The 23,076-nt window shown below is 39.1% G+C and overlaps 2 protein-coding genes across 2 annotated transcripts in view; one reads left to right on the top strand and one right to left on the bottom strand.

Moving 5' to 3' along the window:
* The window catches only part of LOC139945350 (uncharacterized), a 36,932-nt gene extending 23,204 nt beyond the window's left edge, over positions 1-13,728 (bottom strand). Inside the window, exons 1-12 of the mRNA XM_071942701.1 lie at positions 13,582-13,728; positions 9,933-10,250; positions 9,197-9,287; positions 7,595-7,702; positions 5,755-5,841; positions 5,436-5,527; positions 4,672-4,740; positions 3,974-4,056; positions 3,075-3,193; positions 2,241-2,293; positions 1,125-1,188; positions 390-480 (exon numbers count right to left, since the gene is read on the bottom strand). Of these exons, the coding sequence (XP_071798802.1) occupies positions 390-480; positions 1,125-1,188; positions 2,241-2,293; positions 3,075-3,193; positions 3,974-4,056; positions 4,672-4,740; positions 5,436-5,527; positions 5,755-5,841; positions 7,595-7,702; positions 9,197-9,287; positions 9,933-10,246 (1,171 nt within the window). The 5' untranslated portion in view covers positions 10,247-10,250; positions 13,582-13,728. The remainder of the gene's footprint in view (positions 1-389; positions 481-1,124; positions 1,189-2,240; positions 2,294-3,074; positions 3,194-3,973; positions 4,057-4,671; positions 4,741-5,435; positions 5,528-5,754; positions 5,842-7,594; positions 7,703-9,196; positions 9,288-9,932; positions 10,251-13,581) is intronic.
* A 2,530-nt stretch (positions 13,729-16,258) lies between these two features.
* Positions 16,259-22,246, top strand: LOC139945216 (monocarboxylate transporter 12-like). The gene is made up of 4 exons (XM_071942522.1): positions 16,259-16,448; positions 19,918-20,061; positions 20,261-21,097; positions 21,575-22,246. Exons 1-4 carry the CDS (start codon positions 16,259-16,261, stop codon positions 21,715-21,717), a joined length of 1,314 nt encoding a protein of 437 aa, XP_071798623.1. The 3' UTR covers positions 21,718-22,246.
* Positions 22,247-23,076: the final 830 nt, after the last annotated feature.

Genomic DNA, 23,076 nt, shown 5'->3' on the forward strand with positions numbered 1-23,076 from the left:
TGTAAGAGGCCACTATTTTCATTAAATATTTGGTTAGCGGTAACACCATGTGTGTATCTACTTGCCAGGTAAAGTTTGTTCTTAGAGAACTGTCTTACTTTATTCTTCTACCGCGGAGTAGATTTATCAGATGTTCGGGAAACTTCTCAGTTCTGAAAAGAACTGTCCTGCTTATTAACCACTACCCGGGCGGAAGGTAGAAAATCGGCCTGGACTACTACTTTAGTGGATCGCTATTAACTGCACTATTGCGGAGTCAGTTCTTGAATTGGTCTCAATGTTTCGAATAGCTTGCTCTGCTCTAGTCATCCTCAGGAAACCAAATATATACTGATACATCAACATGCAATGCCTCAAGTCCTATATATTATGTTGAAACAGTTTCTTACCCAATCCTCTCTTATTGATAGCGTCTAAGAAATTCTCAAATGACTTGAAGGCTGCACCTTCTCCCCAGATCCCAAGACGTTCCATAAAAGCCTGGTGACAAACAGTTGGAGAAAAATATTTACTCATGTAATTATTTGTTAAACATTCCACCCTAGGAACACTCGCCTACTTTGAAATATTTCTCAAAATGCTTTATGCTATCGAAAGCTGCTATAGGCTTTTAATCAAACGTTTCTACTATCATTCTACAAGAAAAACACGTCAGCTTTTACATCTCAAAAAATAAGGGAATACAAGGATAGCGACGAGTTCTTAAACTGTCGTTTAAGCCCAGCAGGGTCGTGGTCGTGCGTTCGGCTCGGGCCTTTATTGCTTGGTCACAACCCTGCAAGGCTTAATCGGCAGTATAAGAACGAGTCACTACTCTTTTATTCCCATTCATAAATGCCTTTTTGGTTAAAATGTGTAATGAAGTATGAAACTCTGTTTTCCGACGTCCATGAGCTCTGTATGTGTGTTGCATTTTTACGACTGAGACAGTTTTCAGATATGCATTCATGCGCGTAGTAGTATGCTTCTAAACTTTTCCGAAAGCAACCAGTTATAAACAGCTCCAGCTGGTCATTTTCAACCGTCTGAACACCCCCACATGACGCGCTCTCCACCAACAGGAATAGTGAAACTGTCTGAGGTATTTATGAATGTTTATTTAACAATACGATTGCTATGCTTACCATGTTCTTGACGTCAGAGACTCCAGTTGCACTACAATAAAGCACTCTTGCTTTTGGTAGCATCCTGTGCAGAAAAACACATCAAAATCAGCAAAACAATTTATACATAATGAAAAAATACATGACTTTAAAGGTCTCGTTATCGTACCTGTCCTCCCAACATTTGATTATTGAAATACAAGTCACCCTTTCTTTTGGCAAAAAAAAACATTTTTCCTTCAATTTGAAATGTCAAGTTTATACCACAAGGGGAAATGACTGGGTAAATTCAAAAATTATTCAGGGCTGAATTTTTTTCTTTTACTAGAGCCAGTTTAGCCTTGCTCAAGGCAGTCGCATTATTCGCTACGAAAAGAAGCCGCTGTAAACCCACCCGTATACCCTGTGAGTGGTGCGTGTAATCACACCGCATGACCCACCCGTATACACACTGTCACATCGTACGACTACTGTGCACACAAGTCATCCGCACTCGTACCACTAACCGCATGCGGAGGCCGTCAGGCCGACAGCATTGTCGGGTCAGTAACTTCCGGGTTTAATGTGTTTCTTGAAAAAAAATTCCACTGGTGGAAAAAAATGGGGGGGCTCTCGGATATTGCTATTATGCAGCTCATGAATATGTATATCTTTCGTCAGACCTATCAGACAAAACAGGATGTGAGGCAAATGAATTATTCATTTTGACGTCCAATCACCACTTCCCTTATCACGACCTTTGGACCCTATCATGTTCGCTGAGCGTCCGTGGTGGTGGTGTGTGATGTAAACATGTCTTGTCTTTCCCGGGCATTATGGTAATGAGCTGACTGTCGGAACTCTTCGCTTATTATAGTAATGAGGTCAGTGGCTTCAACACAGACCCTACAAGGCTGTCGGCCGCGGATCGTGTCGTGCGATGTTACGCACAGTGAATACGGGTGGGTTTTTATACAGCGGCGGTCTTTTTTGGAGTGAATAATTCGACTGCCTTGAGCAAGGCTAGAGCCAGTTTAACATCCTGGCACTCTATTAACAGAGCTATCAAATATGTTGACGTGTGCCAGTCAGAAGCCACAAATTTGTCTTTATCTTTCTTCAACCTCAAATATTTCCGTTAATTTGCTCTAATCTCACCTCTGAATGGTTACCACGGCAGCAGCCACCTTGGTACTTTGCTCTTCCTTGCCCTGAAGAAAAGAAACAATAAAGAAATACTTTCTATGATCAAAACAGGATCTAGTTTGGACAAAATCTGCGTTCTTTTTTAGACAAACAAAAAGACCATGAAACCTGGAAAAATAAAGAAAAATATCTCAAGCAAACACTAAGAAATCCTTTTAGGAGTTGTATCTCTAAAGTAAAAAACTTCAGACGACTTAAAGTCTCATTCGAAGGCACAGGAATAATGGTTAAGTGTCTTGCTTGAAGGCAACAAGTGTCACGAACAGGACTCAAATCCAAACTCTGCTGATAGAAACATCAGAGCTTGTGTCTGGTGCTCTTATCCGCGGAACCCAGCATTTCACTTGGACTCGGAATTAAAACTTGATGTTTGTGAGTGGCTAAAACATGGCATTTGCCCTGGATGACGTTGATTTTTTTGAGGCCTGTGTAAAGTCCCAAGATATTTCAAAATTTTCTACATGGAACTTGTAGTCATATATATGTTTGGTTTACTGTGTGTGTATCTACTTGCCAGGTAGAGTTTGTTCTTAGAGAACTGTCTTCCTTGATTCTACTATAGCGGAGTAGATTTATTGGATGTTCAGGAATCTTATTAGTTCTGAAAAGAACTGTCCTGCTTTTTAACTACTACCCAGGCGGAAGGGTTAGAAAGTTTGCTGGGACTACTACATTATATTAGCTTATAGGAATCGTAACTAACTGCACTACCGCGGAGTCAGTTCTGAATCGGTCTAAGCGTTTCAACTAGCTTGCTCTAGTCATCGTCAGGAGACTTGTACTTACCGGGACGAAATGTTTGGCTTTATGACACTCATCAAAGATGAGACAGCCGTCAAATGAATCCCCTCCGCACCAACTGATCATCTGATCTAATCGACTCTTACGAGTTGATCCCCACATACCTTCAACCAAACAAAAAATTAATTCTGTCAATCTCCTGAAAAGAATCAACGGAGTTCTTTGAGATTTGCTCTCAACTAGAGCAAATAAATCTTTATAATCAACCAAGATCTTCCAGAATGTGTTCATTTCCACTTGTTTATTGTACACATCATGATAATATTATTAACGTCTTGTTCTTACTTAGCACACTCAACAAAAACATACCAATGCCATTTTGCATTAGCGCCTGGCAAAAAAGAGGGAACATCGTGCTGTTTTGTACACGGCTAATGGCTGCGTGACGCATACGCAATTTTGCGTCTGCTTAGTGCATCAAACATATACCATATAAGTCTGCTATAACAATCCTTTATTATTTCTCCGCTCCATAGAGAGTATACAGTCCTGGGTGTCAAGGCCCTCTTGAAGGCCTTTTCAGCAATAGACCCTTCCCATGAAATATGTAAATTGCACATAGCGTGTGCGCACTAACGTTTTGGTTGGCAAAATGAGGGAATATCCCGCTGTTTTTTACACGGCTAATGGGTGCATGGCGCAGACGCGATTGCGCGTCTGCTAAGTGCACAACTCTATGGCCTTTGCCAACCAACAGGGTCTGTACGCATGCGTGAATGTGATTAGCATATTTCATGGGAAGGGTCCATTAAAAGTATCTTGCTCAAGGACACAAGTGTCAAGACCAGGATTCGAACCTACACCCGGTGACTAAACCACCGGAACTTGAATTTGATGTTCTATACCTGCCGCTCTGTCATGTTAATGTTGAGAATCTTTCTTACCTCCTCTCTGTGTAGATGAGACTAGTGTTGAGTATGTACTGAAGATAACGCCATTCTGAAGATCCTTAGGCAGTCCAAGAACTCTGACATAATATCAAGAAAATTAAATAAGACTTGGAAGGTTTGCATGGTTGAAGGATAATACATGTACCGTCTGAAACATTGGGCACTCTACATGTAGTTATTCTCAGAAACATGCACGGTAGCACCTTGTTAACCCTTTTAAGGTGCTACATAGTTTGGTCTCAGAACTCATAACTTCAATTACCAATGTATATTTGGTTTGCGGTAACACCACGTGTGTATCTACTTGCCAGGTAGAGTTTGTTCTTTAAAGAACTGTCTTGCTTTATTCTACTACCGCGGAGGAGATGTTCAGGGGTTGGGGAGACTTCTCAGTTCTGAAAAGTACTGTCCTGCTTTTTAACTATTACCAGGGCGGATGGTATAGAAATAGGCTAGGACTACTACTTTAGCTTATAGGATCGTGATTAACTGTACTGCCGCGGAGTCAGTTCTTAAAATTGCTCTAGTCTTAGTCAGGAGACTATAACTCAATAACCTACATGTACCTTCTGTGAAAAATATACTGTATCTATACACTAAGCGTCTTGAGTACCTTGTCGGTAGATACGTGCGCTATTATAAGACTTTGTTAGTAGTAAAGAAAGTAATTGGTTATAGGTTGAGTGGCTTACTTTGTTTCTTTATCAATCTGCTGACACCCCTCAATCACTTTGATGTGGCAGCCAATGTCATGGAAATCCCTTTAAAAAAAATCAACAAATGCAAGGACAGTTATTCAGAATGACAGCCGATGAAAACACAATGTCAACATGATTGCACAATGACATCACCATGCCATCATCATGTCACCACAATGACATCACCGTGCTGTCATCATGTCACCACAATGACATCACCGTGCCGTCATCATGTCACCACAATGACACCACCTTGCTGTCATCATGTCACCACAATGACATCACCGTGCTGTCATCATGTCACCACAATGACATCACCGTGCTGTCATCATGTCACCACAATGACATCACCGTGCTGTCATCATGTCACCACAATGACATCACCGTGCTGTCATCATGTCACCACAATGACATTACCGTGCTGTCATCATGTCACCACAATGACATCACCGTGCTGTCATCATGTCACCACAATGACATCACCGTGCTGTCATCATGTCACCACAATGACGTCACCGTGCTGTCATCATGTCACCACAATGACATCACCATGCTGTCATCATGTCACCACAATGACATTACCGTGCTGTCATCATGTCACCACAATGACATCACCGTGCTGTCATCATGTCACCACAATGACATCACCGTGCTGTCATCATGTCACAACAATGCCAAGACATTCACACAATGACCACCAAGGAATCGGTTTTTCTGGGATGTAGGGGTCTTTAAGACTCCTGTTAAATAATACATACCTCTGAGCATCTACTTTCAAGTCCGAAGATATGCTAAACCATACATGCTTGGTACGACCGCGAGCAAAATTATCCAGAATGATTCCAGCAATCTTGAAAGAGAGAAAAAGAAACAACAAATTACAGGAGAATCATCGCATTAACAGAAAATGTTAAGAAAAAAGGCTATGAATTCACTGATTGACACTTCATTCTTTACAAGGAGTTGGCACATTATCTTTTGTTGTATAACAAACTTTGCTGGAAATATAATCTACTCATCATATCTCTGTGCATCAATTTCCCCCTTAAGTTTGATAAGTCTGTTGCTGTTTCTTACCTGTCTACCTTTTCCTACGCCAGCAGCATCACCGATGAAGCAACCAGCCCTTGAGCCACTGGGTAGAATGGTAAGATGGCGCTGACACTGCAAAGAACCAACCACAGGGGGGGAAACAAATTGGTGTTATTACATCATCTTCAGAGCTTGGGATAGTTAGAATACAATCTAGTAAATATACATTAGTAAAGGGTTGTTGTAACACCATGAAAATAATCTCTTTAAGAAAGAGACACCTTGTATATGATGGCACACTCTAAAAAAGGGCCCTTACTGAAGCCAAAAATCCTTACCAAGGTCAAAAGAGGGCCAATATTTTGACAATAGCTGTTCTTTTTGTGCACAAAATCTGTGCGTGACTTCAGTATCCCTGTTGCGTTTTGCATAATGCAAGGGGGCTATTGAGGTTTCCTGCTGGGTTTTTTTAAGATGAAGATTTGAACAAAAGTTTTTAGTATTTTTTTTAAGGTTTATTTACCAGGGTATGTCTTGATTAAGTATAGTTTGTGCATGAATCTAAGCTTGGGCGATATCGATTTATTTTATTCACGATATATCGCCGACAATATATCGAGATATTTGATATAATCGCGATTAATTAAATTTGACATCATCAGTCTTCAAACTCCAAGTGAAAGTTGTAGAAGAAACAGTCATAGCATAAGAGAGGTGTTCTAATGACCTATTCTTCTGGTTTTACTCTAAACCTATGGGGTGCAAGATGTCTCAGCTAGCAAATACATCGAGATATTTAATCGATATCGCGATATATCGCGATTATCGCGATACATCGCGATATATCGATATTTCGATTAAAACCAAATCCATCCGATATCGAAATCGTTTCCAAATTAATATCGCGATATTCGATAATATCGTGATATCGCCCAAGCTTACATGAATCAAAGACTCCCTTTTACTGGGAGACCCAGGATACCAACAATGCAGTTGGCTAAGAGACCTTCTAGGAACTCAGTGAAATGATTTTCAAATTAGTTTATACTATCAAAAGCTACTGTACTGCTGACCAAGCAATTTGTATTGCCATTCATTTTCAGTATGATTACAAAACTAGACCTTCCAGGGTTCTGCCCAGGATTTCTTTAGTGGTGGAATTAGGATTTCTTTAGTGGTGGAATTTTTTTTCCCTGGAAACCATTGCGAGATGGATCAGTTACATGGTACATGTAGATCATATAAATAGACTCAAGTCAAAGAAGTGCTCAAAATTAAAGGCTTCGGATACCATTTTTTACTAGTAAATACATGTACCCAATTTTTACACTTCTTTCAACACCTTTGAAGGAAATTGCAAATGTAATTTAAAAATTTTGGAAAATGTGTGGTGGTTTGAAACAGGAGGAAATTCTTCCAGTGGTGGATGGGAAACCCTGAGTGCCGGGCGGGTTTTCCAACACCGACCACTGTGGGCAGAACGCTGACCTTCCAATAAAAGTTATAAAGAGTAATTTCAGTTTCCCAGTCAGTTTCCCTTGTTGTTTATATTGATATCTGAAACAAAAAGTCGTATCCCCTTAAGGTGATCCCCTAGCTGCCACTTCCCAGGTTGTATCGTAATTTGGGTGTGATCCCTGGCTACACGGCAGTTAACGGTTGTATGGCTTCTGACTGGCACCCCCGAACAAAGTTATTGACAAAATAGGGACACCGCCAGTATAGGGCTAGATAGCTCAGTTGGTAGAGTGCTGGCACGTTAATCCGGAGGTCGTTGATTTGAATCCCACTCTAGTCAATTCTTTGTTCAACCCCAAAAATCAAGAGTAATCTCAGTACAATGTTGAGTCACTTTAGATCTCAAGGTTTTTTTCTTAATACTTACAGCATAGAGGATTCCCTCGAGTTGAAGACGACTAAACTTGCCGGTTGTGATGAGGTCTCTTGGAATGGAGGCTGCAAGGTCATAGGTTGGCTTTGGTAACGGAATCGCCTGAAGTCAGATTAAGTTAGAAAAGTACTTCGACATTTTAAATCAAACAAATGGAATTAAAGACACTGAACACTATTAATAATTGTCAAAGACCAGTCTTCTCACTTGGTGTGTCTGAACAAATGCACAAAATAACAACCCTGTAAAAATGTGAGCTCAATTGGTCGTCGAAGTTGCAAGAGAATAATGGAAGAAAAACGTCCTTGTCGCTCAAGTTGTGTGCTTTCAGATGCTTGATTTTGAGACCTCAAAATATAATTCTGAGGTCTCAAAATCAAATTTGAATAATTTATTTTAGTGAGAAATAACTTCTTTCTCAAAAAATACGTTACTTCAGAGGGAGCCGTTTCTCACAATGTTTTATACTATCAACAGCTCTGCAAGTTTTTATGATAAAACTTATTTGAGTGATTACCGATAGTGTCCACTGTTTTTATGGAGGTAGTTCTGTTTAAATATTAAATGAAAGGAAATTGTCAAGCAATATTTCCTGCTTTTAAAAGCAACTCTATGAAATTGGGCCCAGTACCTGAATTCGATGCTCTAAACCGCTCGACCATGACACCCTACAAGAAGCAACAAGTACACTAGGGTTTGAACTACAGGTACACCAAGTATGTAATATAACGCTTCTGTCCGTTTAGTCACCAGGGGCCAATTTCATAGAGCTGCTTAAGCAACAAATTTGCTTCAGCACGAAGATAGCTCGCTTATTTTACACATGTTACTGGCCAAAATTTCATGTCATCTACATTGCTTGTGACTGGTATTTAGCTGTTGTTTACTTAGCATAGCAATTGAGTGGAGTCTTGGCCGGTAATCTGATTTTACTATAAGCAAGGATTTTTTCGCTTAAGCAAAGTTTTGTGCTTAAGCAGCTCTATGAAAATTGGGCCCTGGACAAAATCTTCTGATCACATAACACCCATTTTATATAATCTCCACTGGCTTCCTGTTAAACATAGAATACTATTCAAAATCTTGCTTCTCACATTCAAGGCCCTCCATGGGTTAGCACCTTGCTCCATTACACATCTTCTACAACAACGTAACATCAGACCAGGCCTTCGATCGTCATCATCATCACACATACTCTATGTTCCCAAAACTCGTCTGGCAAGCTACGGAGACCGTGCCTTTTCCAGCTGCGCACCGCGTCTCTGGAATTCCTTGCCAGACGAGCTGAGGGACACACCTGATCTGTCTACATTCAAACACAACCTCAAAACTCATCTGTTGATTTGTTTGCTTGCTAGCATCCGGCGCCTGTGAATGGTACATTCCAGAGACTGTGCGCCTTATAACTTTTATGTTGTTATTACTAATATAAAAATATCACACTCCAGAGATGACAAAGTGAGGCGGTGTTTTCCGTAACGGCGACTTCGGCTACAGCTACGGCTAGATCGTGCGTCTATTTATCATCACTGGCACATGCACTGATGTACATGTAGCTGTAACCGAAATCACCCTTTCGGACACAGCCATACTTACGGCTAGTGATGCTGCTTCTACTATATCGCCTGGATGAATCCGTGCTCCTGGTATAAGATCTCTGCTTTGGTACTTTGTAAACACTTCTTCACTAAAAAAAGAAAAGGAAATTGTAAACAAAGGTACCCCAGGCGTCTCTCTCTGTGGACATAAGTTCAATAGTAATGTGTATGAACTATGTCAAAGATTAAAAAAGCCAGTAAAGGTCTCAAGTAGTAATAACATTAGTGGGTTCTTATATAGCGTTCAGGTCTGTCACGCAGTGACGTTTATGGCGCTTCAACATTATTACCCCTGGTCACTGGGCCTTAAATCATTCCTTATACCATCTCAGCTCCCTGTGGAGTATACAGCCTGTGCCGCCAAATATGTAGCGCAATCAAGGCTAATCAATCACAAGAACTAACTTTGCCCTGGAGAGAAGCAATTATAGTGAAGTGTCTTGCTCAAGTGTCACGACCGGGATTCAAAACCCACACTCCGCTGAACAGAATCACCAAAGCTTGAATTCAGTGCTCTTATCCGCTCGGCCACGACAGCCAATCATGTAAGAATAAGCCACGTTGGAAAAGACTAATGCTACCGACAAAAATACTAAACATTAAAAAACACTAATAAATCTTGTATCCATCCTTTAATTAGCAGTTTGTTTGATGTTGAAATAAATAAAATAAAATAACATAAAAGTAGATTATTAAAATAAAAAATTTCACCAGAGACTTTGAAATATTCTCACCTAAGCGTCTCCTGTACGCCTTCATCTGAAACATCTTGAGCCATCTCATTGCCTCCTCTTTGTATTTGCTGACCTCCTCCAATCCTAACACCTCCTATACTTAATTCATTGCCTAAGAAAGAAGATGATGCTGACGTCCCTCCTGTTGTTCTTGATACCAACCCTGTACTTTGGGATGCAATTTGATACTGTGCCATCTGAATCTGTTGAGCTGTCATGTGAAAGGCGTTACTACCAACTCCGCCATTTTGCATATTGAAGTTTTCTGCTGTAGGTGGGTGAGATGTCACTAGTTGGGAATAAGAGTTATCCATGTTTCTAAATTAAAAAAACAATAACAGTTTGTCAATTAAATCTGCTTGATGATAGAAATAAGAATAATTGTACACTTACCACAAGTGTCTAATAAAACGTGCGCAAATAGTATTATTAATATTGGTTGGAATTGAACGAAGACAAATTTACTCGGGTGATATTTGAACAAATAAACCTCCGGAATAACGTGTCGGCGTTCTACAAACTGAGCAATTTAGCCATGTATGTTGACTATCCCCCTATTTGGTCAATATCTTTGTTTGGTGTGAGATGTTCAGAAAACTCGTCCGTTGGACAACTCGACCATTCGGACAACTCGACCATTCGGACAACTCAACAGTTAGATAACTCCACAGTTTGGACAACCCAACGGTTCAGACAACTCAACATTATTGTCAATTGAGACAACTAAACTGCCGCCTTGTGTTTAATGGTAGATTTCCATTCCTGACATACATTTACACAAATTTCCTGTAATAGAAATCCGTAGAGTTAGACACATCTTTGATGATTGATAGGTTTTTAAAAAGTTTTTGGGCGTGACCTGGAAATTAATAAACTTTCATAAAAGAAAAGTGAGGGTTACAAAATTAAAGGAACACGTTGCCTTGGATCGGACGAGTTGGTCAAATCGGACGAGTTGATCGTCAGATCGGACGAGTTGGTTAAAAGTAGAATACAATGATCCACACAAGTTTGCCTCGAAATTGCGTGGTTTTCCTTCTACTGTGCGAACTAACATGGTCGGCCATTTATGGGAGTCAAAATTTTGACCCCCATTAATGGCCGACGTGTTAGTCGACGAGGTAAAAGGAAAACCACGCAATTTCGAGGCATGTTTGTGTGGATCATTGTATTCTACTTTTACAACATCTTTCTACCCATATGCATTTTATAAAAAACGGTTACAAACGCTTTTCAAAGACCAACTCGACCGATCCAAGGCAACGTGTTCCTTTAAACAAGTATGTTGTTTTTAAAATAAGTCTGCCATTCGATTGGAATCGCTCATATTAAAATCGCACAAAATGTAATAATTTGAGTCACATAATTTTCCAAATTAATTGCTGGCATACAGAAATCTGTCCCCGGAGATTGTGTGAAACAGGATCTACATACGTCAACAAAAGACATCAGTGTGATATTAATAAAATGGCATTTTTGAGTGACACATGCCCATGGTCAGCAAACTAGTATTATTAGATTATTATTATAGGCCTACATTAATATTAATCTATAAAAAAAATCAAAATAAATAATTTCAGAGTCAGACTCAGACGACATTTTTTTTTATTGGCTTGGCTATCAATTTAATGTATGAAATTGAAATGAAAGTTGTTTATATAAAAAATAGTGAATTTTGTGGTATATGAGACCCACGGTACCTTATGGCGCCACCACTTTTTCATTCGATATGAAATAATATATCGTAGGAGGTCCTGTTTTCGAGGTGTCCCTAAAATCAAGGCAAATCTTTTACCTCTCTGTGTGCAATGTAAACAGTCCCTAGATACAAAACTTGTGGTTTTATTTGCCAAGCTAAGTCTCCTCTCCCTTGACCAAAACTTAGAAACACTCAAGGCTCCACTGGTTATTTGCACCTGTAAATGCAAAAAGTTTGGTATTTTAGGCATGTCTACAAGGTACAAAAATATGTCATAATTGTTGAGGCCATATAAAAATATTTGCCTACCAAAAAATTTCATCAAACACTATATCAATTCACAATTCATGATGATCAAATCATGTGACTGAATATTTTGCTGAGCATTCTGGAAAAAAATACAGAGGCTTAAAGAAGCCATAGTGCCTTATATAATGTTTTAATATTTTTGGAGGTTTTTATTTTTTTAACCCTCATATCAATATTATTATTAATATTAAAATTTAAACATCATCTTGTTGGTCCAATTATCTCTGTTTATTTATGTGCTTTATTATAAATATTAAGAAAAAAAAAAAATAACAATCAGATTTGAAAGCCAGTAATTATTCACACTTTTTATTATTTTTTTATTTATTTTAATTTGTTGCAAGTTACTATGGTAATTTTTAAAATTTAAAAAAAAAAAATTTTGAATAAAATTAAGACATTGTATTCTACTTTTACAACATCTTTCTAACCATACCGATTTTATAAGAAACGGTTACAAACTTACAGAACGCTTTTCAAAGACCAATTCGACCGATCCAAGGCAACGTGTTCCTTTGGGTGTTCGCTTGGTGCCGAGTTTGTTAGTCAATAAAAGGCCAGTGCCGAGTTTGTATGGTGCCGACATTCTTGGTGCCGAGTGGGTGCCGAGATTGCAAGGTGCCGAGTTTGCAAGGTGCCGAGTTTGAAGGTGCCGAGTGTGCGAGGTGCCGAAGTGTCCGGTATAGACCATGGGATGGGTATTGAAAAGGGGCCTATTTTAGGGGTTCCATGGTCCCCATCTCCGGACTGCATGAAATTTGACGCACAAGGGTTTTCAATGGTACTGAATCCGAATTTTGATGTTGCTAAGCTCTAAAACTGCACAGTTTGTGAACAGACCAATTTTTGGGTCATTTTAGGTCAAAAACAGTATTTGTTGACGTCTGTATACACTGGGACTATTGACCAATCGTTCACGGCAATGCAAAAACCTTTTCCAAGTGTTTAACGTGAACGAAGTAAATTTTCCCCTTTTCTGTCGGATTACATGCAAAGGCCTACAACAAAAACCCATGATTTTTATTAATTGAACATCAAGTACAATGCCATTTGTTTTTCATTGCTACGGCGTGCATGTGTTAAATTTTTATTATCACACGCGCGGCCGAGTTACGGGACACAGACGCACTATTTTGTTCGTATTTCCACTCGCGCTTGTGTGATAACTTATAATTTTGTCGAACGAGCCTGTCAATCGGCATCCTTTTGTTCAGGGGTTTGAAGAATTACACTGTATGTTATAACGGTACAGTGTAGGAACGAAACACGATATTGCTTCGAATGACGTCACCCACATCGCAGGCTTCCGAGGATTTTTAGATCACTATTTGTCGCCGTAATTGTTTCTTTTCGGGATACGGTGCAGGATTTTCGCCAAGCAACAGCAAGTAATGGATTTTCTGTAATTTATTTCATACCTACATACTAAAATCGCGTGGTCCAAAAGTGGGGACTACGGTTTTGAACAATTCTAGCGATCATCCCATGGTCTAGTATTCGATACATGTACACATGGTGTGTGCATGGTCACGGTGGATGGAGCATGTAGTATTCCCTACATCATAAGCATGACTGTGCGGAAGTGCTCTGGTGGCCGTTTGGAATCACAACTATTAAAACTAAGCCGGCTGAAATACTTACCCATTCTCTCCAAACGTGTTTCAAAATTTTCACAGAACAGCCACTGCTAGTGAAAAATGAGATACAAAGTTTCGAACAACTTTCAAAAGGTAAAGCAAGTATTTACCTGTTTATAAAATCCGCGCGAACACTCCTCCTGTACTTGGTCTGAAACACAGGCGTCGCGTGCCCCTGTCCCGTGAAGTGAAATATAAAAAAACGCTATTAATTAAACAGATAGATAGGAACCTGACTATTTTATCAACGACTGATTTGTGTTACTTATTTTATAGATATTCTGTCCATAATATATGGCTAATAAAACAGCCGTCTGATATACCGAAAGATGGTCTAGACTGTATTTCAAGCCTGAAACGCAGAGTTCCCCATCGCACGGAGGTTTATCCACAAGAGGGCGCTGTTTGAAGGCAGTGGACACTTTTTTGTTGGTAATTAATTACTCAAAATAATTATTGACATAAAACCTTTCTTGGTAACAAGTAGTGGGGAGAGGTTGATAGTATAAAACTTTGTGAGAAACGTCTCCCTCCGAATTTGAGGTCTTGAAATCAAGCATCTGAACGCACACAACTTTGACAATGCGTTTTTTTCTCTTCATTATTCTGGCAACTTCGACGACCGATTGAGCTCAAATTTTCGCACATTATTTCATGCATATGTTGAGATACACTTTGAGAAGACTGGTCTTTTACAATAACCAACAGTGTCCAGTGTCTTTAAGCCAAAAATGAACATATATGTATCGGCTATTAAATGATGACTAAAAACCACAATCACAGACTTGGAAACAAGTCTAGACATAGTCAGAAACTTCGTCATAACATAGGGTGCATTCGATTAGCTTCCCCGGGTCGACCCCGGTGTGTGGCGTTTTCTTTTTCCAGGATGAACGTGTGCAGATAATTACCCACGTTCGTCCTGGAAAAAAAACCTGCCACACACCGGGGTCGACGCAGGGTTGCAAAAAAATGTAAAACATGGTGTTGCCTCCTCAGGGGATGTTTTCGTTGCCGCCAACGACATAATTCGGTTACAGGTCAACCTCGTGTAATTCATAACCTGTCTGTTTTCCACGCATAGCGTGACCTTATCATACATTAAACCAAAAGTATCATAATTTTAATAATTTTCACAATTTTACACCAAAATTGAGTTGAGCCTGCCGAACTTGCTGCTGGGCTAGTTTATTCAACTGATTTTTACATTATTTTTCAGTACTTTTACTCATTACATTGTATTACATCCTTTTTGTTATTCTCATTCAGTATTGTACACACATACATGTACAATGCAAATGGGCAATTCCACGGTAACGGTATACGTTTTGACTCATTAAACAACATTTTAATCATGGATATCATTAACAGTAAAATTAGTTTCATCAAGCAAATGTCACAGTTTCTTTTATTAATTGGCGTCCTTCCGTTACCGACCTTATTAATATTCATATTCTATAAACGAAAAGTTTTTCAGCCAAAAAGAGGAGGCCATTTTGAAGGCAGTCATTAATAAAAGAAACTGTGACATTTGCTTGCTGAAACTAATTAAACTGTTAAAGATATCCACGATTTAAATATTGTTAAATGAGTCAAAACGTCCTTCCGATACCATGGAATTGCCCAAATGACATTCTATTGTCTGCGTGCCATTGCACACATGGCCCTTCAGGCTGCTCCATGTGGAACTTTTCCCACTAACTGTGCCCAGGGTTAAAAACCAGAGAAAAAACTCTTTGAGCTAAAAGACTCTGGAAAACCTTGTGGCCTACTATCTGTCACAAATTTAGCAAAATGAATAAATTTACACGTCACTCACTTTATTTTGCGAAAGCTTTAAGCGTATGGCTTAATTTTGTTACAAATTCAGCTAAATGGAAACTTAATACACTTCTCAAATAATTTTATTGCAAGTAATTCTAGAAGTATCCTGAGTCCTGACTGGACTAGGTACGATCCGGTCTCGCTTTTAACATTTCCAGGTAGAATATGATATAATCTATCCATACATACTAATTGGGGACTGTTGCCGACATTCATAATGGGAAAAGTTGCCGTGTTTCTGTGACTTAGGTTTACATTTTAATTTTTGTTGTTGTTATTGTATATTAATTAATGCTATTGTTTGTATTTTAGCGCCATGAGCACTTCTGTGGATTTGTGCGCTTTATAAGTTTTCATTATTATTATGATTATTATTATTTATTATTACTTGTTTTTGCTGTTTTTGAAGCCTTTTTTTACGTATAAATTTCTCTTTTTAAAATTTGAGTTGCACCGATTGTTTTCATACATAACGACAGATATGTTCTTCGTGTCAATTTACTGGTACATTATTTTGGTTGAGACTTTTCAGAAAAGGCTGAAAATGACCGAATTCCAGAAGCCCTTTTGACTAATTAATATTCACATAGAGGTCAACGCACGAAAAAACGATGCATATTCTGCAGATAAATCACAAAGGAGAATATTGACCAGCGGAGCAGGTAGACTGCTAACAGACAGTATTTTCCTGCTATACGCTGTAACGCAGGAAAATACATTTTGCGGTAGCGTGAACGCAAATAATAGTCAGCTTTCCACAAAGACTGGAACCAGGGTCAGACAAACCATTATTCCTCCATGAACAAACACACACAAACCAACTGAGAATTTTTGCAATTTTTGGTTTTTAGCAAATGATGTCTGACGATGGCAATCCCCGTGGAAGCTGGTTCGCCGTATTATGTCGACTCGTTTCAGGGTTGATGTGGGTTGGAATTTTTAAGGGTCTAGGCATCATGCTGCCGACTTTTACGGAACAATTTACAACCGAATCTTGGCTGATCGGCTGGTTGATGGTTTTAGTCAGTGGCTCCATCTACCTAACTGGTAAGGTCTGCAGTGGACACTATTGGTAATTACTCAAAATAATTATTAGCCTAAAACCTTACTTGGTAACGAGTAATGGGGAGAGGTTGTTAGTATAAAACAATGTGAGAAACAGCTCCCTCTGAAGTGGAGTACTTTTCCAGAAAGAAGTAATTTTCCACGAATTGTATTTCGAGACCTCAGAATTTGAGGTTTCGCAATCAAGCATCTGAAAGCACACAATTTCGTGTGACATGGTGTTTTGTTGTTTCATTATTATCTTGTAACTTCGATGACAGACTGAGTACAAATTTTCACAGGTTTGTTATTTTATGCATATGTTGAGATACGCAAGTGAGACGACTGGTCTTTGACAATTACCAATAGTGTACACTGTCTTTAAAACACTGTATAAAGAATATCAAGGTATGATTGATCCACACAGTGAATCCACTCAAATGTTTCTTTTGGCAGTCTGGACAGGAATTGGGTCAAAATGGAGGTAAAATTGAAACTAAATTGTAAACTATTCAGAGTTTTGACCAGATTTCAAAAACATTGTGTGGTTACACTCAGAAAACAAATGGTAAAAAGATGTTATGTAAAAAAAGTTGTGTAAGAAACTACCTAAATTAAGTAAAACACGGCCAAAAATATGTACTGATTTGTAGTGTATAAAAATCTATACATGTTTTGAGAGTAAATATTGCAGTTAACAAAAGTTATGTAAGATTTACCGAAGTAAAGAGAAACTTTACATGGCATTGGTAGGTCTTACTAGGAACTGATGAAAAGAATCCGGTGTTTACATGCAAGTTATGTTTTTTGTTTTTCCCCTCGTGTGCGCACGCGCGTCTGCGTGACAAGTTGCTAACGTCTCAGTCCATGCAGTCATGTCGTTCGTGCTCGTCGAGCAAAAGTAACAAGAATGGAGATTTTTGCTCCTAGGTGGACGTATTAAAAGGTGAGTTTCTCAAAAGTTGTTACGATCTACAGTCATATCTACTGATGTGTGTCGTATTATTATTTGTTAGTTTTTACAACCATTCTGACCTACATGTTTGCCATGAACTTGAAGATGTATACAGCGCTATAGTGCTGCTATAACAAAACAACATATTGCAACACGTTACAACACATGCCCACTTTATAGCGCTGCAGACATCTTCACGTTTATGACAAAAATGTAGGCCGAAATGGTTGTAAAAACTAACAAATAATAATACGACACACATCAGTCTGTGTATATGACTGCAGATCGCAATTGTCTTTGAGAAACTCACCTTTCATTACGTCCATCAAGGAGCAAAATCCCCATGCTTGTAACTTTTGCTCGACGAGCACGAACAGGCAGTAAGGCCTTACTCAAACGTTCAGACGGGAAAAGGGTACAACGGTAAAAATATGTAATTGTGTACGACTACACACAATCCAAGTAAACATTTTACCTAAACAAACAGTAAAAAAATAGTAATTACACAGCTATAAGGTAAATTAAAGGAACACGTTGCCTTGGATCGGTCGAGTTGGTCTTTGAAAAGCGTTTGTAACCGTTTTTTATAAAATGCATATGGGTAGAAAGATGTTGTAAAAGTAGAATACAATGATCCACACAAACATGCCTCGAAATTGCGTGGTTTTCCTTTTACCTCGTCGACTAACACGTCGGCCATTTATGGGGGTCAAAATTTTGACTCCCATAAATGGCCGACCATGTTAGTTCGCACAGTAGAAGGAAAACCACGCAATTTCGAGGCAAACTTGTGTGGATCATTGTATTCTACTTTTATAACATCTTTCCAACCATATGCATTTTATAAAAAACGGTTACAAACGCTTTTGTTTTGACCAACTCGTCCGATCTAAGGCAACGTGTTCCTTTAAAGTTTTAACCCATACAAAGGGTAAACGCGGAATAGTTTTACATGTCATAAAAGTGTAAGGTTTACACAATCAATGTGTAATATTTTACATATCTAGCGTTTACTTAAAATTTAGGTAAATATGTTTACTCCTAAACGAAGTAAGTTTGTAAGTATTTGTTGTGTAAGTTTTACCCTGCAACGAACTGGTAAAAGTTTACCTAACTGTTAGCAGGTTCACCCCCTGCCTCTAAAACATGTTTTTTTTTACACAACTTGTGTAAATATTTTTCTGAGTGTATGAACACATGGTTGCTTTTCATTTGAGACACGGGGTTCTCACCATTTAAGTGTTTGTTTATCCATAGTCTCAGTGTATCAAAAACGTTGGTATTTTACACTGTTTGAGAATTTTCTGAATTTTCTGAACTTTCTGAATTTTCAAAACATTGGTGCATGTGTACAAATGCTTAAATGGACTTGCACCAGCATAATTGCATCTTGTTTTTCTTTTCACATTCAAACTAGGGCTGGACTTCGCTCAGCATCAGGCAAAGCCCGTCTTGCTGAAAATAAACTAAGCAGCAAATCTCTTCAATCCGCTGCATATAAATCATTTTCCTTAGCCGCTCCAGGACTGTGGAACCATGAATATTCACCCTGTTGTTATGAATCAGAATAATGGAAACCTGTGCAACGTTCGTCGTGTATGTAAATTATGGGTGTAGCAGGGAGAGCGGATTATTGGCTCTGACGTGGTCGACCGGCCGACGTACCTCCAAAACCTATGAACACTGCTGGGACGAGTTAATTTTAAATTGAGGGAATACATGTTTGTATTTTATAAGATTTAATAAGGTGATACAAACCAGACACAGATTGGAACGGTTTTCACAAACTATTACTAACCGTAAATCTTTGTTTTATAGCTTAATTTTAGGGGACGAAATTATTCATGACCCTTAAAGTTGAAAGGTGAAAACGTTTATATCCGGTGACAAGAGAAAAAAGACAAAAGATCTGAAAGAACTAACCCGTATAACAGTAAAATTCACATTTTAACCCAAAAGTACAATGCAATACAATATACAGTACAATGGGTTTTTATACCGCGCCATTTCATTTAGACCACAGCGCTTTAAACATAGCAATGCAAATAATACAACAAATGAGCAATAAAGCAATAAACAGAAACTAAGGAAACAGATGTTTTTTTAGTGCTTTTTCCTTAGTTTCTGTTTATTGCTTTATTGCTCATTTTGTTGTATTATTTGCATTGCTATTGTTTGTCTAAAGCGCTGTGGTCTAAATGAAATGGCGCGGTGAACCCATTGTACTGTATATTGTATTGTATTGTACTTTTGGATTAAAATGTGTATTTTACTGTTATACAGGTTAGTTCTTCATGATGATTCAAATGACTTGGAATAAATTGAGGATTCACCCCCCTACCCCCACTCATCGACGCCCTTGTGAAATTGAGGATTCACCCCCCCGTCCCCCAGCCATCGACGCCCTTGTGAAATAATTGAGGATTCACCCCCCCCCCCCCCTCGTCCCCCACCCATCGACGCCCTTGTGATTTACAAATTGAACCAGTTTTGTTTGTTTGTATTACATAACTGCAGGTGTCTTTGCAGCACCACTTGAATCTATATTTGGAACTAGGGCTGTGATCGTAGCGAGTGGATTCATGGTCGGGGGATCTGTGATTGCTGCCTCCTTCGCAACGAGTGTCGTTCAACTCACCGTAATATTAGCTCTTGGATTCGGTAAGATGAGCAAGAATAACTCAAATCAGTAATAAAACTATCTCAAAATTGCAGCATTGATAATACTGTATTGTTAAATTATACTCAATGGAATTGTTAACACTTTTGCGACAAAACGCATTCCTTTTTTGTGAGTGGAGTTTCAATACTAAAACAAACATTTTGTTTTTTAATGCAGCATTCCACTTTTCTTTCACAGGACCTGGGATAAGTTTTGCTATGATATTGTCCAAATCGTTGATTGGTCGCTGTTTCAAGACTAACTATGCTACGGCCAATGGTATTGGACAGATAGGGAGTCCATTGGGATTGATTCTTATGGCTCCTTTAGTCCAATTACTTCTTGATACCTACGGGTGGCGTGGAGCTATGCTTTTGCTTGGTGGAATTAGTTTACATCTTGTCGTTTGTGGCGCTCTTCTCCCACAACCATTAGCAGAAAAGCAAAACCAAGAGTCATATCAACAAGTGCCCTCTTGTGAAGAAACGAAATCAAAATTACGAGGAGACAACGAGTCAAGTTCCAGAATACAACTTTTGAAAGCAGTTTTAATGACGATAAAACGTAGTTTTGGTATCTCCGTCTGTTTGCAGAAAACTTTCTGGATACCAACTGTCATAGCCACATCCAACAGATTGTTACATACGTTATGGAGTGTGTACTACGTCGATCACATACTCAATAAAGGTTTCAGTGCTGAAGATGCTATTGTATTTTGCATAGCTGCAGGATTGGCCAAATTAACTGCGAAGTTACTGATTGGTCCCCTCGTTGACAGAGGTGTCTTAAAGTTACGAACTCTCATGGCAATATTACTAACATTGTGCGCAATAACTTTATTGACCGATCCGTGGGTGAACTCATACTGGCTAGCGATAGTGAATGTGGCAATTTATGACTTTTCGAATGGTGGAGTTTCTTCATTAGTTGACGTCTACATGAGGGAGTTGATTGGCCCAGAGTTACTCACGTGTGCGTTCAGTTGGATGGAATTGGTGGCTGGAATTGTTATCTCTTGCAGTGGTTTTTTCCCAGGTAATAACGTCTTTTTATCAGCATTATTCTGTTCATTTTAAAAGCACGCTTTAAAGGCATTGGGCACGGTAATTACTCAAAATATATTATTAGCATAAAACTCATGGTAACAAGCAAAGAAGAGCTGTGATAGTATATCTGGCTTGAGTTGGTGATGTGATGCAGGTATCCGTTTTCATCGGAGTACATGTATAATAATATCCAGATCCAAATATCCAGATCCAGATCTTAGAAAGACCTTTAGGTCTGAAGCTTCCTCAGGCTTCTAGTGGCACACACGTATTTGTGCATCAAGATTGTTTTTTCTTTTGTTAATTTCTGACAACTTCGATGACCAATCGGAATTTTGTTTCACACTTTTGTTACTTTATTAATATCTTGGGAATACTGGTCTTTGACAATTACAAAACTGTCCGGTGACTTTTAAAGATATAATTGCTTACTGTCATATTTTTTTATTTTGTCTTTCACATTTAGGTTTGATACACGACCAGACTGGAAGCTACGACTTGGCTTTTGTCATGATGGGGTGTGTTTCTACCACAGCATTGGTGGTGCTTGTTGCAGAGAGCCTATTGTTAAAAAAAAAAATCGGCGACTTCTTGAAGAGTGAGGCTTGAGACGCAATACGTGGGTGTGGTTTTTTGCCTTGAGGCTGGAAGAGAGACCGGGGCTGGTTGGTGACAGAGAGAGGATTCACTTTTGGGAAGACTGACCTGTGCTTCTGCTTTACTAGACATGGCTTGGCATCCTGTTGTCAATTCAATTCTTGGGCCACATCAGGATGGGTTTCTATCAAGGTTACACATATCTTCTAAGTGAACTGACAATAATTATGTGGTATTGAGAGTCTTACAACTCAAAGTCAACCGTCGTACACAATGAACGCAGCAACGCAAGTAGTTTCAGTTCAAGCGAGTGAACATGGAGGGCATGTTGGGTATAGGAGACATGGAATGCCTTCAAGAGGGATTACACAGTGCCAATTGTGGCAAGTTCTGCCTTTAGGAGAGCTTCCACGAACCTCTACCTTCAAACCTATGACCCAAGACTTTGTTGAAGGAAATTTGCTGACTCCCCAAACTTACATGCAGTCCTCACCACACAGCCTCTTCAAAGACAATACTGTACTGTTTCATCTTGGCAAATGGGCCTACTGGTAACAGTTAAATGTAAATGACTGGTAAATGGCTAATGATACCCAAGCCTACATCCGTATGGACTGTAAAAGGGGTAACCCTGTTTCAGCCCTTTAGGAGTAGGTGGCAACGGCCTCTGGAAAAAATAACTGCAGCCCATATCTTGAAGTGGCCTTCAGGCTGTGTGTGTCTGGCGACTTGCATAAAAAAAATGCACGGCTGCCTTAAAAATACCTTAGAAATTTCAAAGCAGTGACACAACATTGAGGTGGTGTGGTCTCCTCAACAAAATGGGGCAGCATGGTATTGATGGATAGTAAGATGTCAGGGGGGATTTCACAAAGAGTTAAGACTACTTTTATCTCGAGTTAGGACGAGTTACTCTTTCTAACTTTTAGGACTAGCCCTAGGTTTTTATCATCTCCTAGGACTAGTCCTAAGTTAGGACTAGCCCCAACTCTTTGTGAAATCTACCCCCTGGTTCCGTTGGTAGACGGGCGTAGTGATACAAACATGGACATTATGTTGTGTAGTAAGCCTTCTGTATTCGCTCGTCCCCAGTGACCATATGCAGGACCCACTGGAATGGGCTTATCAGCTCAATAAAGAAAGAAAACGGCTATTAAACGGATAGGAACCTAACTATTTTATCGACTGTTTTGTGTTATTTATTTTAAAGTATTTCTGTCCAAATTGCTAGTGAAACTGCCGTCTGATATACCGAGAGATAGTCTAGACTTGATTGCAAGTTTGAGATCAGCCTAGCATAATTCCCCTACACTTAGCTTTATCCACAAGAGGGCGCTGTTTAATCCAATAACGACTTGTAGAAGGATTGAC

This window comes from Asterias amurensis, chromosome 12 (genome assembly GCF_032118995.1).
Source record: "Asterias amurensis chromosome 12, ASM3211899v1".
Classification (NCBI taxonomy): domain Eukaryota; kingdom Metazoa; phylum Echinodermata; class Asteroidea; order Forcipulatida; family Asteriidae; genus Asterias; species Asterias amurensis.